The sequence below is a fragment of the Terrapene carolina genome, unplaced genomic scaffold (assembly GCF_002925995.2).
Source record: "Terrapene carolina triunguis isolate 2854851 unplaced genomic scaffold, T_m_triunguis-2.0 Scaffold111, whole genome shotgun sequence".
In the NCBI taxonomy this organism is placed as follows: Eukaryota; Metazoa; Chordata; order Testudines; family Emydidae; genus Terrapene; species Terrapene triunguis.
This window is the reverse complement of record NW_020664462.1, coordinates 18,328,560-18,346,340: the sequence shown is the minus strand read 5'-3', so window position 1 is coordinate 18,346,340 and position 17,781 is coordinate 18,328,560. Positions and strand designations below refer to the sequence as shown.

Here is a 17,781-nt window from a genome sequence, read left to right as displayed (position 1 = left end):
GTACCATTCTCTGGGGTAGGAACTGTTACTTTTTTTCTGTTTTATAAAGCACCTAGCCCAAATGATGTCCTGGTCCATACTAGGGCCTCCAGATACTATAGTAATACAAATAATAATTAATATACATTTTACACTTCTAAAGGTTATATAGTTGTGGGGTTTTGGTGGGGGGTTATGTTGCACTAATACCAAACAGCAAAACTTTAAAACTTAGAGTGTAATCTTTGTTCCGTTTGGAAACAATAAGGTTGAGAAATACATGCATTACAAGTGATTTGAAAATAGTGTACTGAACAGGTGCAGTATTACATTTCCTTTATGAAATACATCTGAGATTTAGATGAACACATGGCAATAGAACAGCTGTGCAACTGGACCTTTATATAAAAGCATTACCTTTTCTTTTGTGTATAGTTAATGCTGATGCTATTCCTAATTCTCAGTTCAAATAATTTCATCACTACAACAAATAGAAATTCAGATAGGATTCTGCTAAGGCACCTTTCACTTTAGTAGTTTTTGTAGGAAAACATGCTTACTTTTCAGACTGTTTTTCTGACTCCCTCTGTGCATCTGGCAACTGTTGCCTTGCAACCTTAATGTAATGTATGAAGGCAATCTACTCTTCTTAAGTTAGGTTTCAGTGGTATTTTTAAAAAAGCTTCATCTGCCAGGTGAGTCAGTGGAACAAAAGCCTTCATTTACTTGCAACTCAGTAAAATGCTTTCTTCTTTGAGTGCTTGCTCCTGTTGATTCCATTCTGGGTGTGTGCGTGCCCACGTGCACAGTTGTCGGAGGCTTTTTTGCCTTAACGGTATCCGTAGGGTTGGCTTGCCTAAGAAGTGGCAAAAGAAGAATAGCCTCCCGGCTCCTGGCCAATGTCAGGCCATGTGCCCTTCATGGGTGTACCACGGAGGTTGGACCCCCCAGCTCGACCAGGGCCCTCATTGCCCAAAGTGACCCCGGCGGCTAAAGAGCAAGTAGGCCGACTGGCACCGCAGACGCTGCACCAGGCGGCAGACTCAGCTAAGACTCCAATATCTAAGGGCAAGCCGATAGTGGGACCACCTCATAGGGTGGTGGAGCACCCTCGATCACCAGATCACAGGTGCAGATCTCCATCTCCGCGGCTTCGGACTCCGGCACCGTATCCTAGGTTGCCGACTAGAAGGCCCAGGTCCTCAACGCGCTCTCCACCTACAAGACATGGGACACCAGAGTCGAAGCACCGGAGTCCTGTACCACCAGTACTGGCGAGCTTCCCATCATAGATCGCCACGGCCCAACTCACCTTCGCCCAGACAGTCTCCCAGATGTTGGTCCCCGCCCAGGCAGGGCTGCTCCTCGACACGGCACCAGTCCCTTTGCCCTGGTACCGTTCGTTGGGAAGGTGCTGTTCCTCACCCTCACCTCACCGGTTGCTGACCAGAGTCAGTCGGCAGACTCAGGCTCCACCCTGGTCACCAGAAGGGCAGTGGTCCGAGTCGAACTGGGAGTTCAGCTCCTCGCCAAGAAGGGGTTATGCGCTGCTGACTCATGAGACCGGCACGGCACCTGCAACGACAACGTGCAGCAGGGGCAGAGGCCTGCTCAATGGCTGTATTGGAACCCGTCGGGCATGCCAGTAATGCCGGTCCCATGTTCCCACCAGCCCTCCCTGGCCACCTCGGACCAACCGGCCCTGGCTCCCTCAGCACTGGAATCAGAATGCAGTGCCGAATCCGATGTGGGGGCAGCATGCTGAACCCCAGCACCTAAAGAGCCGTCCCTGGAGAGGGATGGGGAGCCTGCTCTTCCACAAGTGGTGCAGCTGTTGTCGTTGTCCCCAGATGAAGCGGGGGCGGATCCCTCCCAAACGGACAGTCCCCCCGACAACTTCGAGGAGCACCAGGCCCCCCTTAAAAGGGTGGCTGCTAACTTTAACCTACAAATTGAGGAGGTCGTGGAGGAGTCCAATGACCTCTTCAATGTTATATCCTCCTCCACCCCAGCCCGGTTCATGCTGCCTGTCCACGTAGGGGTCCTTAAAATTGCCAAATCGCTGTGGCAAACCCCCTCTTCCATTCCACCAACTTCTTAGAAGGCGGAAAAGAAGTATTACATCCCTGCAAAAGGGTTCAAATACCTCCTACACGCACTCCCCAGCGGCATCACTGGTCATGTCTGCTGTGAATGAAGAGGGCCAGGACATATACTTACCTGTCTTCTTCCCAAAGGCCTCATACGTCAGATGAAGAATGCAGATTGGACGCCCTGGACATCAGGAGGGCACTGGCCTTTTACATAGACAGGACAAAGGCATTCCATAAGTTGACGCAGTTGTTCGTTGCAGTGGCAGACCGAATGAAAGGTCTCCCTGTGTCTGCTCAAAGGATTTTGTCCTGGATCGCGGCCTATATCCACTACCGCTATGAGCTGGCAATAGTGCCTCCGCCGGCAATCGTGACGGCACACTCAACTAGGGCACAAGTGTCATCAGTGGCCTTCCTGGCGCAGGTACCAATCCAAGAGATCTGATGCCTAACCATGTGTTCACATCTCATTACGCACTTACCCAGCAAGCTTGTGACGATGCTGGCTGTGGTAGAGCAGTGCTGCAAGCTGCGTGACCATGAACTCTGAGCCCACCTCCATGGACACTGCTTGTGAGTCACCTAGAATGGTATTGACATGAGCAAGCACTCGAAGAAAAAATGGTTACCTACCTTTCTTCGAGATGTGTTTCTCATGTCCATTCCATTATGCAGCCTCCTGCCCTTCTGTTGGAGTTGCCGGCAAGAAGGAACTGAGAGGGCACAGAGCTGGTGGCACCTAATATACCAACGCATGAGCGCGGCACTCCAGGGAGCGCCACAGCTGATCCTACGGATACCACTAAGGCAAAAATCTCAAATGACCGTGCAGATGGGTACGCGCACACCTAGAATGGAATGGACATGAGCAACACATCTCGAAGAACAACAGTTACAAAAGGTAGGTAACTGTTTTATCCTCCCTTTAAAGCTACTGAGGATTCTTGTGTTTGTATTCCTGTGTTTGCTAGGACCAGGGCTACTTTCAGTAATTTCAGACAGCTATAGGAGATACTGATGCAAAAATGCTTATTATTTATTGTAAATTCTAATTTTAGGTTATTACAAGATTGCCTTTTCTGAATTCAAGGAGTAAATTAAACTTACAAATTATTTTCATACACATACTGCTTGAAGAATATGATGGATGATATACTTCAGTTATTGGTTATTTGTTTAATTAAATGAAATGTTCAAACTAATTAAAGAAATCCCTATGAAATTTCTACTTTTTGTCAAGTAGTGACAAACACCAAAAGTGTCAAAGGATGACCTTTTTTCTCCCTCTTCCCCCTCCCCCCAATAAAACCGCTAAGTATGTTTGCTTGAATTCAATTTTCATATTCTGAGCACTAATTTAAGGGTTGAGACCAAAGTACCACCTTTTATAGCTGCAGCCTCTCTACCACAGAGCACATGTTTGAAGGCATGTAGCAGTGCTAACTGACTTTAACTATTCTAGGCCAAAACAAGATGGCACTCCTCCAAGTGTGAATCCTCTGCGTCTTTGAAGCCAATATGCTCTGAGAACTCAATTTACAGCTAACCTAGAATTTACTGGTTGGGCAGAACTTTGAATTGTGAGATGTAGAAGTTGTTATAAATTATAATGTTTAATCCAATTACTTTATTAGAATTCCTACTTGATTAGAAGTACAAAACTGATAATGGTGATTTGAAGAATATTTGTCAAATAAGTTTTAATAAAGAGTATCAATTTATGAACAATTTCTTTTCTTCTCCTTTGTAACAGGCCAGAAACTCAGAAGTTCGATCAAATGCAGCATTATTGTTTGTTGAAGCATTTCCTATTCGTGATCCCCATTTTAATAATGAGGATATGGATAATGAAATTCAGAAACAGTTTGAAGAACTTTTCGTAAGTTTTCATTAAGACAACGTGAAAACAAAATGTTAAGTTAAATATTTGGCAAAATTTACTTGGCAGTAAGACCATTTGAAATGCATGTACTGCAATTAATGGCGTAAGGGGATTGAGAATGTTACCCACAGGAAAGAGTGCAGAAATATGCAATTAAATTCCTTTAATCTTGTGCACTCTCTGATTTCTGGTGGAATAGCAACGTTTTGGAAAGGGGCCTAAATGCTAATGAAGTGGGGGGTCTGGGTTTACCTTCATTGAGCTACAAGTATGGTTAAAAAAACTGAGAGCGCGCTTAGGAAAGCCAGATGACACTGGTTACATACATTCATGTCCTATTTACTTAGGATACAATGGGTGAGAAGGGCTCTACACTTGATTACTTGACTTTGTGGTTCTACAATGAATGCCTAATATTAAATATCTGCAGCTCCTATGATGGAGTATCTAAACAGAAGTATGAGGGAGTTAAGAATTAAAATAATGAATTAGAAACATGAGGGCTGGCCAGTTTATTCCTAAAGCAGTGTTTTATTCTGTTTGGGAAAACTTATTGTTGTATTCACAAGAATAAATATTTGATCACTGAAGATTCCTGGAAATTCCAGGTTTTAAGGTCATTCCCTCTCAAACAGTGAACAGTGAGACTTGACAATTAGGTGCATAAAGATGAACCTTAGGAGTGAGATTTTCAATTGTTTAAGTGACTTTCATGCACAAGTCTCATTGACTTTCACTTTTGAAAATTCTACTCTAAGAGCCTAACTTTAGGGTGATGTTTTTGAGAATCATCGCCAATATTTTTATCTTACTTTTGTTTTCTAACTAAAAATTATTTAATAATAGCAATAAACACTCATTTGGAGAATATTCCAGATATGGAAATATTTCATACTATCACATCTTGTATGGTTTGGTTAAATGCTAATAGCGATGATTTTTTTCTTATTTTAAATATCAACAGACAGCATGACGATGCATACATGAAATTTGTTTCCTCTTCTTCTTTGTTTATAGAGTCTTTTAGAAGATCCTCAACCATTGGTCCGCTCTACAGGGGTACTTGGTGTTAGTAAAATAACATCCAAATACTGGGACATGATTCCTGCAACCATCCTTGCTGAGCTTTTAAAAAAACTAATTGGAGATCTGGCTTTTGATGTAACTTCAGCTGATGTTCGTTGTTCTGTTTTTAAGGTAAGTTTAATATGCAGACTTTAAAAACTTGTATTGATAGTAAATTTTTAGGTTTTCCTTGAAGCATGTGACGGAGGTTATTAAGGGTCAACTTCAGTAGAAGGCGTGCTTTTTATAAAACCTTTTGATTTTTCTCCGAGTTGGTCTTTGCATAATTTCCTTTGAGATGTACTTCCTGGTATTTAAGTTTTGCAAACCTTCTAGAAAAAATGCCTTCTGGGAATGAACAAGCAACCCCTTGTGGCACCAAACATTTAGAGCTGAGTTTGAGTAGCTGTGTGATCCCTGACCACCTCAATTCCTCTCTCTGGCTATCTGAAGGTGGAAAGACCTCCTCTTCATGCTCTTGGTTTAGTATTTTGACCAGACTTTCTTGTTCAGATAATTGTAAATCACTAAAACTTTATACTTAATCACACAACTGTGTAGAAAATGTTTCCAGCTTGGTTCCAAGGCATCATATGTGACCCAGAGAGAGAGAGACCTGGAAAAAAAAGACTGCGTTTAAGTGTTGTGTTTTGTACCCCATGGTCAGTCTTCCCATGGTTGGATGCATATATTACTGTCTGTGTGTAGGGAAAGGCTGTTCCCCAGATAGTTGTTCAGTATACCAGGATTGATTGGTCAACTCCATCTAACAAATGTCAGAAAGACTGACTTCCTGGGCATAAACATGTATTCCTCAAGTACAAGAGATGAACGAAAACACTGCCTCAGGTCAGAAGATCTTACCATGTAAAACCACTTCATCTGAAATGAAAGGCATTAATAAGAGATTTTGAGTTGCTCTTTAATACTTTTCTTTTAAAAGATAATTATAGAAAAAAATATGTAAATGAAACATCTGCCACTATATTTAGCCTTAAGTTTAGTAATTTTAATAATTTTAGTATAGTATTTGTATGTCTGCTATTTTTATGGTTTTTTTTATTCAGTGTGATATTTCTGTTGCAGTGTCTGCCTATAATTTTGGACAACAAACTAAGCCACCCATTATTGGAACAGCTCCTGCCAACAGTAAAATACAGTCTCCATGACAATTCTGAGAAAGTGCGAGTGGCGTTTGTTGATATGCTGCTGAAAATTAAGGCTGTCAGGGCTGCTAAGGTAGGATGATTAGGTCTTGGTAGGCAGCACACGGGAGATGTAAACAGAACAAGGCAATTTATTCTGAAAGATGTATATTTATCAATACCACAGTCAATCAGTTATTAGAATACTTAACCAATAATTTGCAGAGACTTGCAGGAAATTTTTATTGGTCATGTATGTCTCATTAAAGGTTTGAGATGTAAAATCCTGGATAGTGGTATTAAAGCATTTCCTGCTATATATTTGAAAATTAAGTTAATGTTATGGTTGTCTAGATTCTTAAGTACTATGAGACTAAATCTAGTGTCCTGTAATCTTCCTGCCTCTCCATGATTGTTTCAATGGAAACGGGGGCATCACTAGGAAATACTGCCACGTCAGGAGATTAATGCATCAGAATTTTTGTTACCTCAAATGAGGATCAAACTTTCCATATAACAAGTTCATCTTTTCCTCTTAGATTCTTAGAAACGTTAGTGTATTCTTGATTAGTACCTCTCAGTTCCTTTTTTACTAACAAGAAGAGTTTCAGCTCTTGCCTTTTTCTGTTGGGCCAGTAGCTACTTAAGAAAAAGAGAGGATACGGAATCAGCCCTCTGGGACCAGAACTGGCAGAAGTAAAAACAGAAGCTGCTTATGGGGCAGAGCCACTACTGGAGAAAGAATGTCCATGAGATCAGAGAAGAAGGGAAACAAGTCACAGAGAATAATGTATAAGGAAACATGGAGGGGAGAGAAATGAAAGAGATGGGATGGGGAGATGAAATAAAATTATCCTTTTTTAAAGAAAAGGTAAAGCAGTTCAATAGTTGCTACAGTGAGGCTGCAGAGTTCCAAATAGAGGAGGTGGTCACCTCTGAGATAGACCCAGGCTTCACAAGCTTTTTCAGAGTGGGATCTAACGAAAATACTGATGCCAAAGCAGGATTTCCTGATAGTTCTCTGTTCAGTAAAGCTAGCATGGAGTGGCAGAAAGATCACTGTGATGCTAATGCTTGTGCTGATACTGCAAGTTAAGCCTCAATGCAAATCTTACCCATCTGACACAAACTGATTACAATATTAGTGCTTTAGCACTGGTGTCTTGGAAGTTTGTGCATGTCTCATTACTCTAATGCTAGTCTCAGAGGACGTAATTCTAGATTTGTTTGCAAATCTCATCTATCAAAATGCTTTTCATATTTTAAATTTTAATAAGATTTTGAGATTTGAAAAGGCAGCAAATTTCAAATTTCATGTCAACATGTATCTTGAGCCAAGAGCAGCAATTTCTGGGAATGGGGCTGTATTATTTTAGTTTCCAATATGAAAATCCACAGTGGTCATGCACTGGCACATACTTTAGGTTTATCAAGAGGTATGAGGTTCAGCCATCCTAAAAATGCACCAATATCCTGTAGTACAAGTGTCCATGCTGACATGGTTATTGCTATTAGAGTATGAATCGTTCATTTTATTACAGGTTTCAGTGTAGCCATGTTAGTCTGTATCAGCAAAAAAAACTGAGGAGTCCTTGTGGCACCTTAGAGACGAACAAATTTATTTGGGCATAAGCTTTTTTGGGTTAGAACCCACTTCATCAGATGTATGAAGTGAAAAATACAGGAGCAGGTATAAATACATGAAAGGATGGGGGCTCATAGCACTGCCTATTATTAAAGTTGCCTATTAAGAATGTGCTGCAGCCCAGAACTTCAGCTGATTGAGCAGGACTTCCCCTGCAATTGCAGTTCCTGGTTGCTCCAGGCTGTGCCAGATCCAGGCGCTGGAACTGAGAATTGGGAGCCTGTCTGATCTATAGGTGTTATGTTGGCACATGATAGAATTTGTTCGGGTGTTTTTAGGTTTTTTGTGTGCAACTTCCTAGCCTTATTAAAAAAGCAATATTAAAAGAACATTATTAAGTGAAACACACTAGGAAATGCCAGAATTAAGCTTGCCTGTGCATTATATCGGTCCTTAATTACATGTTCACTTTTTTTTCCTCCACCGGATCAGTCAAGTTGTGTAGTAAAACAGGCTGTTGTCTGTAGGACTCCTGCCTCATTTGTTGCAGAAGATGGAGGGTGTGTGGTGAATGAGGCAGGGCATTTCAGAAAGAGAAAGTTGGTCTCGCAGATGAGGCAGCTGATGAATGCTGGAGAATTGGGTTCTATTCAGGCTTTTGCCACAGAGTTCATATATGATGGTAGGAAGTCACTTAACCAAATTTTTCAGAGATAGCCACTAATAATTGTGTTCCTCATTTTCTGGGTGCCTGTCTTGAGACCCTGGGGTATCACTTGCAGAAGTACTGAACACTCAGAGCTCCTATTGACTTCAACTGAAGTCATGCTTTGAACATAATAATTGCTGTATTATGCTACGTATTCTCAAAAAATCAAGTCCTAAGTTTTTCAAATTGAGCACAGAAAATTAGTGGGTACTTTTGACCTTAATCTCTCTCTGCTTCAGTTCCCCATCTATACAATGTGGATGATCCTACCCTCTCATTTAAGAGGGATAGTGTGAAAATAGAATATTAATGTTTGTGAAGAAATACTGTAATGAGTGCCATAGAAAAAGTCTGAGGAGATCAATAATTCTGCCTTCTGGGCAGGGTTTGAATAGTGTGTGGTAAGTAAAGCCTGGAACCACATATTTAGAGCCTCGTATTTTTCGCAAATGCGAAATAACACAAAATAAAACACCATAAAACTAAAAAAAACCTGGTGCATGGGGTCACAGTGCTGCTTAGGTTTAGCCTGGCCACTCCTCCGTCATGATAACAGAGGGGCAACTGGGCCAAAACTGAGCAGTGCTGCAACTTCATGTGCCAGGGCACTACATGCAGAGCCACTGCTGCAGGGTGAATGCAGGGTGGTCTCACTCTCCAGCACTGTCCCTTAGGACCTTCCTTCTTCACTAGACTGAAGCAGGCTTGCTCTCCATGCCCTTTTCCCTCCCTGGGAATTTTTCTGCAATGTTCGTTTTATTTTGTTTTATCCCCCTCCCAGGAGATTAAAAAAAAATTTCTGAAAAATTATTGAAAAGAAAAAAGAATTTCACAGGGCTCTACACATACTGAACAATGAGGAGAAAACAAAATATCAAATAATTACTCACTAAGTGAGCACCGTCCATCCTGTGCACAGATGGAGACAAGGTGCTGTAGAAAAAATAGTATGTTATTTGTAATTAAAGACTGTGCCATAGTGCACAGGCAACCTTAATTCTGTCATTTACTAACTTTTGAGTGCTTGACTTAGCAAGCATAATGGTCTTTTAATGTAGCCTTTTCTGTTTAATTAAAATAACTTAAGTAAAGTTTATGCAACTAATTTTTCCACTAGGAAAAAGTAGTCTCCAGTAGATTGATAACAGAAAAAGGGTTTCCCCTAGTAACATAATTGTATTAATTTTTATAGCTTTCTCATTTTTTTAAAGTTCACTGCCAGCCCTCCTTTCATCAGTAGTTTGTAACTCACAGCCATTTTTGCACTTTGTCTTTATTAGTGGGTGGTGAGGGGAGAGGTTTCCAACTATATGCTATTTCATTTTGACCCAAACCAAGTTTTTTAAGACTTTTTGGTTTGTCACTTTTTTTTTTAAATTAGTTTTCAATTTGATCTGAAATGAAACCTGAAGTTGTTGCCTTTAGACAAATTCTAAAGATGAATGCAAAGCATTCAAATCACTGCATACTTTTGTTCTTCTATTTGTGAAATAATTTGATTCCATGATTACACACTACCCTAATGCACAGGCAAAAAGAAAAGAATTAAGGTTGTACATGGAACCGTAGCTGTTGCATTTCTGATCTGAGTGCCCATTCAATGTTTTCTGTGTGGAAATTGAAGTAGTAGAATTCCTAGGTATTCACATTCAATTAATTACTTAGGCCTTAATGAATGGTATAGCCATATTGCAGTGGGTAATTGCAAAGATCCGCAGTCCTCATTGTGGAAGATCATTGGCAATATGCGGTTGTTTTCATGGCCACTGAATACTGTGTTTTGTGACTGTTTTCCAGATGTATTAATTTACACTTTCTCAAGTTAAATCTCATTTTACTTTCTGGTCTTGTTACTAGTTTTTCTAGGCTCTCCTAATATTATGTAAAACATACAAGGTTCATGGAAGTATTATATGAAAGTACCATGCAAATATCCATGAGAAGAGTCTCTTGTAAGGGGGGGGGTGGGGCAACAACCCTATCCTCCATTCCTATTGTTCTCTGTACATAGTGCAGACACCTACTTTTATTGTAGGTTAGATTAGGCTTTATTTTGTTTAGTATAAAAAGATTTGCGAGGGAAAGAAACCGCCATGTAATACTAAATTCTTATTGGAATATTATGATTTAGGTTTCTGGAAATGTTCCCTGTGTGGTCTGAGTATTTATTTAAAAAAAAATTGATACAGTGATTAAGTTTGCATGTAGAGTTGTATTGTTTGAAGTATTCTAAAATTTTAAGCAGAGATGAACTATAGCAGTAGATTGCTATTAGTTTTATTTCCAGTAGGTTGAGTTAATTAAGCTGCCTCTCCATTGACATGGTGGCTTCCTGAGCTTGAAATGTTGTGTAAAATGTTTTTCCAAAAGGGAATGTGTAATCCTGCTTTTCACATCAGACCAATGTGAGCTAAGCTTTCTCACTCTGCATGTGCACTAAATTTAATTTTTTTCCAAAATCTATTTACGTGCCTTTGTTTGGTTAAAATAGATGGATGTGGTGGTGTTATTTTAAAACAGACTATTTAATATTGATACTCTTACATGTTTTGTCATTAGTTACATTTCTTCTTTGAGAGATTGCACATGTCCATTCTACTCTTAATATTCGTGCTCATAGTCGTCAGAAAATTTTCACTCAGTGGTACCCATCGGGTGGCTTGAGCATCCTTTGCTGCCACATGGTGGTATAAAGGGCCCAGCTGCCCCCAAGCTTCATCAGTTCCTTCAGCTTGTGAGTCATTGGAATCGCTTGTCTTGTCTTAGCCAGTGCTCTGTGTGTTCATTGTAAATTAATTGTACATAGTTTTCTAGATTTATTGGTTTAGTACTTAGTGTAAGTTTTCTTTTTTGGCTCAATTGGCGGTTTTTGTCTGTTACTTGGTACTGTGGGATGCCTTGATCACTGGGCTTCATCTCTTCATCCTGCATCTCTTGCACTAGGCCAATGCCCATGAGCTATCCACACTCAAGCTGCTTGAAATGTTTAGGAGAAGTTCATATTCAGGATCATTGTCAGAACTGCAGAGACTTTAAGCGTTGGACAAGGAAAGAAAGAGAAGGCCAGCTAAAGTTTTTGCTCATTGGGGCCGCCTTAAGTCCTCTGTCAGAGCCCGGTCAGTCAGACTCTGCACTGAGTGCTTCAGCTTTTGTTAGGAGTGCACCTTCTATGCTGCCTGAGTCCCAGTGCACCATCTGCCTAGAAAGAGACATAAGACGTCTTAAGCAGACCACTGAGAGGGGAAGGTTGCCGGGCATGGGGGTAAGAATAGAGCGAAGCCAAAACATAAGCACTGCTCTTCTGTGGCACCACAGAAGCTGGCATCATTGATTGCAGCATCAAGGCAGTTGCAGTCACGTCTGAAGCCTGAGGGAGCGCCTTCTACAACTGTGGCACCATGCCATTCTGAGACCATCTCGGTAGTGACCACACTGGAGTTATTTGTGGTAGCAAGAGATCTGCTGAGCCTTTCAGTGCCAGTTTCTCTGACAGTGCAGGAGACTGTGCTCTCGGTACCAGCAGACAGAGGTGGTGCAGCGCTCGGAACCGTGTCAACCTGCATTGCATCAGTACCATCAAAGGGGAAGCCTGCAACGTTGACTGCTCAGTGTCCTTCTCTGACTTGACACTGGATTCCGACACCATTTGGACTTTATGGCAACTCTAAAGTTTTTGTGGGTGTATACTCCAGTCCCATCCAGTTAGCACTTACATCCACAGCAGACCCACTATTACTTTGCCCTTGCTTCTTGCCAGGATCTGCAGAGAAAAAATGAGTAGGGGTTGTAGATATAGACCTCTTTCTCCTTCTTCCTCTGCATCATGGTCTAGTCCATCTAGACACCTGGGGGTGCTAAATAGGCATTTTGATAGGATGCTCAAGCTCGCCATGCCAGTTTCCATTTTCCCCACACTTGCAAACTGCCTTTCCCACTTCCCCAGTGCTTGGTCCTGGATTAGCTCAGACTGATGGGTATTAACCACTGTGGAAGTGGGATATACCGTCCAATTTATTTCTACCCAACACTCCTGCCCTGTCTCTCTGCAGGGGCCACTCAGGAGGAGCTCCTACAAGAGGTTCAGTCTCTCCTTCAGGTAGGAGCCATAGAAGAGGTTCCTCAGTGTCACCGAGGAAAAGAGTTATATTCCTGTTATTTCCTAATCCTGAAACCAAAGGGAGGTCTCAGACCAACTTTAGACCTGCACCAACAAATACCTCAAAAAGATAGTTTCACGCGGTCACTTTGCCTTCCAGCCTTCTATTATTCTATATCTGTATCTTGGAGATGGGTATGCTGCCCTCAATTTAAGAGAGGACTACTTTCATGTGGCATTTTATCAAGGTCACAAAGTTTTTCAGGTTCGTAGTGAATCACTTTCATTATCAGTTCATTGTGCTGCCTTTTGGCCTGTCAGCAGCGTCTTGGGTTTTCACAAAATATGTCTGGTAGCAGTGTTTCTGAGGAGACTAGGAGTACAGCTCTACCGTACCTGGATGACTGGCTAGTTAAGGGCTGGTCCAGGGCTCAGGTTCTCTCCTGCGTTCAACTCATCCTATCATCCTTCAGAGCTCTAGGTCTGTTTGTCTAAGTTGATCAGTCTTTCCTTTGTCCAGTGCAGAGAATAGGGTTTTTATAGGAGGACTGCTGGACTCTGTTCAAGCCAGAGCTTTCCTTTCAGACACAAGATTTCAAACAATTCATTCTCTTGTGGCAGACCTTAACATTCACCCAATCACATCAGCTCAAAACTGTCTGAGACTCCTGTATGACTTTATACACATGTAGTCCAACATGCCAGGCTGCAAATCATGACTCATCAAAGTTGTCTGGCCTCCGTTTATTCACCAAGTTAGCACTATCTGAACACTCTGCTCACTATGCCTTCACAGGTACCGACTTTGCTAGATAGGTGGACAAACCCACTCAGTGTTTGTGTGGGCATTCCCTTTGTCTGCCCCGAGCCTTTACTGACACTGGTGATGGATGTATCTGTCCTGGTGTGGGGAGCTTATCTGGATGCCCTCCGAACTCAAAGTTTGTGGGCCTCAAGGAATCTCTCTCTTCACATTAGTGTCAGAGAGCTAAGGGCTGTCTGCCTCGCCTGTCAGGCCTTCCTACCACATGTCAAGGCCAAAAGCTTATTTGGTCTCTCAGACACTGCTGTGGCAATGTTTTACCTCAACAGGCAGGGGGAACCCGCTTGTCCCTTCGTTGTCAGGAGGCAATTCACCTATGGAACTTTTTCATTGCCGATTCAATCAGTCTCGAAGCTCCTTACCTTCCAGGGATGCAGAATGAGCTGGTGGACCACCTAACCAGATTATTTACAAATGGTCATGAGTGGTTTCTCTGCCCAAATGCAGCCAGACAGTTTTCCCAATTTTCCAGATAGACCTATTTGCAAACAAGGCCAACAGGAAATGCCAACAATATTGCTCCCTACAAGGGCACAGCTCTGGTTCCATTGCAGATGGTTTCCTGCTACCCTGGACAAATAAGCTCTACTATGCTTTTTCCCCCAATCCCATTCCTACACAGAGTCCTGCTAAAGAACAAGCAGGACCAGGTCCAAGTTATGTTAATAGCCCCAGAGTAGCTTTGATGCACTGGTTCGCCATTGTATTGGATCTGTCAGTTGCAACTCCAATTTCGCTCCTGTTGCACCTGGACTAGATCTCCAAAGATAATGGTCAGCTGCTCCACCCAAACCTGTGGCCCTTCATTTAACAGCCTGGAGGCTCCATGGCCAAGTCCTAGGGGGAGTCTAGCTTGAAGCAAGTTCACCATGTCCTGTTAGAAACAGTTAGAAAGCCCTCTTCCAGAGCTGCTTACATGTCAAAATGGAGGCCTTTTTCTGTCTGGTCTTGTCAGTTTGGAGTCTCGCCAATGCAGTCCTCTGTCCAGCATATTCTGGACTATTTATTGCATCTAAAACAGCAGTAGTTAATGGTTCTTCTATCAAAGAAATCTTCTACCAAATGATTTTTGGCAGCAATATCAGTTTTCCATCCCTATGTGGATAACCGTTCTATATTTTCTAATGATATAACAATCAGATTTGTGAAGGGACTGGAAAAGTTGTACCCTCAAATAAGGGAACCTATCCCCACCAGAACTTGAACTTTAGATTTGTCAAAGCTCATGGGGCCACCATTTGAGCCTCTACCATGTTCCTTACTGCACCTATCTCTAAAGGTGTCTTTCCTGGTAGCTATCGCTTCAGACAGGAAGGTAGCCAAATTGTGTGCTCTGACATCTGAACCACCTTATACAATACTCTTTTAAGGATAAGGTGTACTCGTGCCCTCATCCAAGATTTCTCTCAAAAGTGGTATTTAATTTTCATATTAACCAGTCAATTTACTTTCCTACATTTTACCCCAAACTGCATGCCAATAGAGGAGCAACGTTTGCACACCTTAAATGTCAGAAGAGTGTTGGCATCCTATGTAGGGAGGACTAAAGCGTTTTGTTTGTCAACCCAGCTATTGGTGGCCTTAGCAGACAGAATGAAGGATCATCCTGTCTCTTGACAAAGAATTATGTTTTGGATAACTTTCTGCCTTCATGTTTGTTATGATCTGGCAGGCATTTCCCTGCGGGGCAGACTGACCGCACATTCCATGATATGACAGGCAGTCTCTACAGTGTTCCTTGCTCAAGTCGGAATCCAGGACATTTGTAGAGTGGCAGTCTAGTTTTCAGTTCATACCTTTGCATCCTATTATGCCAGTACTCTGTACTCCAGAAATGATGCTAAATTTGGACAAATTGTACTCCAGTCTATGTGTACATGAACTCATTGTACATTATGCCTTGTGAGTCACCGAGTGGAATATACATGTGCAATCACTCAAAGAAAAAATTGTTTCTAGCCTTTCACGAAAGCTTATGCTCTAATAAATTTGTTAGCCTTTAAGGTGCCACAAGACTCCTCCTTGTTTTTGCTGAAACAGACTAACACGGCTATCCCTCTGAAACCTTTCATAACTGTTGTTCTTAGAGATGTGTTGTACATGTCCATTCCACGACCCACCCTCCTAGCCCTTTGCTTCGGGGTGGTCCAGCAAGAAGGAACTGAGGGAGCTCAGGGGTGGGTGGGCCCTTCATACTGGCACTGGTGCATGGCAGAAGAAAGTGCTTAAGCTGCCCTGATGGGTACCACTGAGGAAAAAATTTCTAACAACTGTGCACAGGGTGCACGCACACTTGGAATGGACATGTGCAACACACGTCTAGGAACAACAGTTACGAAAGGTTAATAACCATTTTTAAATAGGAAATGTGTACTTTTGTTAAGTCTTGGATGTTGGAAAATATGGTTTGAATAAGCTGTTGTTAGTAAAGTGATTATTAGAAGAGGCTGATCTATTGAGCTGCATGCAGTAACACCGTATTTTGTAACCACAAGGGGAATACTGCTGTAATCAGTGAGCCAGAAGGAAGAATATTTTTCAGTGCCTAATAACAATTGCAAAACTTTTTTGAAATCCCATATCTAAAAGCATAGACCTAATTAATTCAAGACCTTGCCACAAAAATGACAGATGTAGAGTAGTAGCATTACTATTCCATAACTAAGAATTTACTTTCTGCTTTCCATGTCTGTAATGCAGTAATTGAGACAGGACTGAGGTGGTGGCAGCTGATGGCATGGGCTAACCTTTGGTGGGTATATCTGGAAGGAAGCTTGGGCATAGTCACCCTTACAGCTGCCTCAGAACCTAAAATTTTCATAGGTAGGGAATTCTATTCTCTCTGAAGTTGGGAGTGTGAGACATGAGTAAGAATCCTGAATGATAGTTTTTGCAGTGATACCTGCAGTAGTAATACTTTGAAAATAAGAAATTCTTCCTTATCAAACTGAACTGCGTAAAGAATTTCAGGTACACTGGATTGTAATTGCGTGAGTTGAAATTTGACTAATACACTTGATATGCTATATTGCACCTGAATAATGCTATAGTACTGGTGCTATATAGCGCTATGGATTTTAGTATTTTACTTTAAACAATACATTTTAGTTTTGTTCAGAGTCAATGTTTTGGTGCAGAAAGTACTCTTAACAAAAAAAATTGTAATATCTTGTTTCTCTTTCCCTTCTTCTGTTGCCCCTTTAACTGCCTCCCCTTCTCACTTTAAAAAAAAAAAAAAGTTCTGGAAAATTTGTCCCATGGAGCATCTTCTGACTCGCCTTGAAGTTGATTCACGTCCTGTGTCACGCCGCTTAGTAAATCTCCTATTCAACTCTTTCTTGCCTGTTAATCAACCTGAGGAGGTATGGTGTGAACGCTGTGTTACGCTAATCCAGATGAATCCAGCAGCAGCCAGAAAATTCTATCGGTATGCTTATGAGTATACTGCTCCCACCAACATAGGTAAAGTATTGGACACTACAAGAGTCCTGGAAATGTCAATTTTATGTTACTTGTTTCACACTTAATTTGTCTCCAATACTTGGGGGCCTTCAGTATTGTCAAGTGGCTGACTCTCTACAAAAGTCTCTTCTGAAAAATTCTTCCAAATTTCCCTAATTGAAAATGTTCTTCGACCAGCAGTATCAGGGAGATACATTGCAGGAAGTTTTTCTTTCTAGCAAAGAATGCTATTGAATCCATGCCAGCAAGCAAACCAGGAGAGTGGTTTTATTTCCAGAACTTGCTAATGTCAGAAAGAAATAAAGAATCTGCACAGAGTGATTCCATGCTCAAGACATCTGGTCACCCAAAGAACAATCCTTACACATGCATTCTAGAGATGAGGGTGATTGTGTGGACACTGAGAGATTTCAAAGATAGTAGCCTAATTATGTCAAGTATCAGGGGGTAGCCGTGTTAGTGTGTATCTACAAAAACAACAAGGAGTCTGGTGGCACCTTAAAGACTAACAGATTTATTTGGGCATAAGCTTTCGTGGGTAAAAACCTCACTTCTTCAGATGCATAGAGTGAAAGTTACAGATGCAGGCATTATATACTGACACATGGAGAGCAGGGAGTTACTTCGCAAGTGGAGAACCAGTGTTGACAGGGCCAATTCAATCAGGGTGGATGTAGTCCACTCCCAATAATAGATGAGGAGGTGTCAATTCCAGGAGAGGAAAAGCTGCTTCTGTAATGAGCCAGCCACTCCCAGTCCCTATTCAAGCCCAGATTAATGGTGTTAAATTTGCAAATGAATTTTAGTTCTGCTGTTTCTCTTTGAAGTCTGTTTCTGAAGTTTTTTTGTTCAATGATAGTGACTTTTAAATCTGTAATAGAATGACCAGGGAGATTGAAGTGTTCACTTACTGGCTTATGTATGTTACCATTCCTGATGTCC

At 41.6% G+C, this 17,781-nt stretch overlaps 1 protein-coding gene across 2 annotated transcripts in view; it reads left to right on the top strand.

Moving 5' to 3' along the window:
• NCAPG2 (non-SMC condensin II complex subunit G2) overlaps positions 1-17,781 on the top strand; it is a 127,951-nt gene that overhangs the window by 48,703 nt on the left and 61,467 nt on the right. For both annotated transcript variants that reach the window (XM_029911639.1, XM_029911638.1), the window contains 4 exons: positions 3,826-3,951; positions 4,972-5,151; positions 6,106-6,258; positions 16,617-16,839. In XM_029911639.1, coding sequence (XP_029767499.1) covers positions 3,826-3,951; positions 4,972-5,151; positions 6,106-6,258; positions 16,617-16,839 — 682 coding nt within the window. The remainder of the gene's footprint in view (positions 1-3,825; positions 3,952-4,971; positions 5,152-6,105; positions 6,259-16,616; positions 16,840-17,781) is intronic.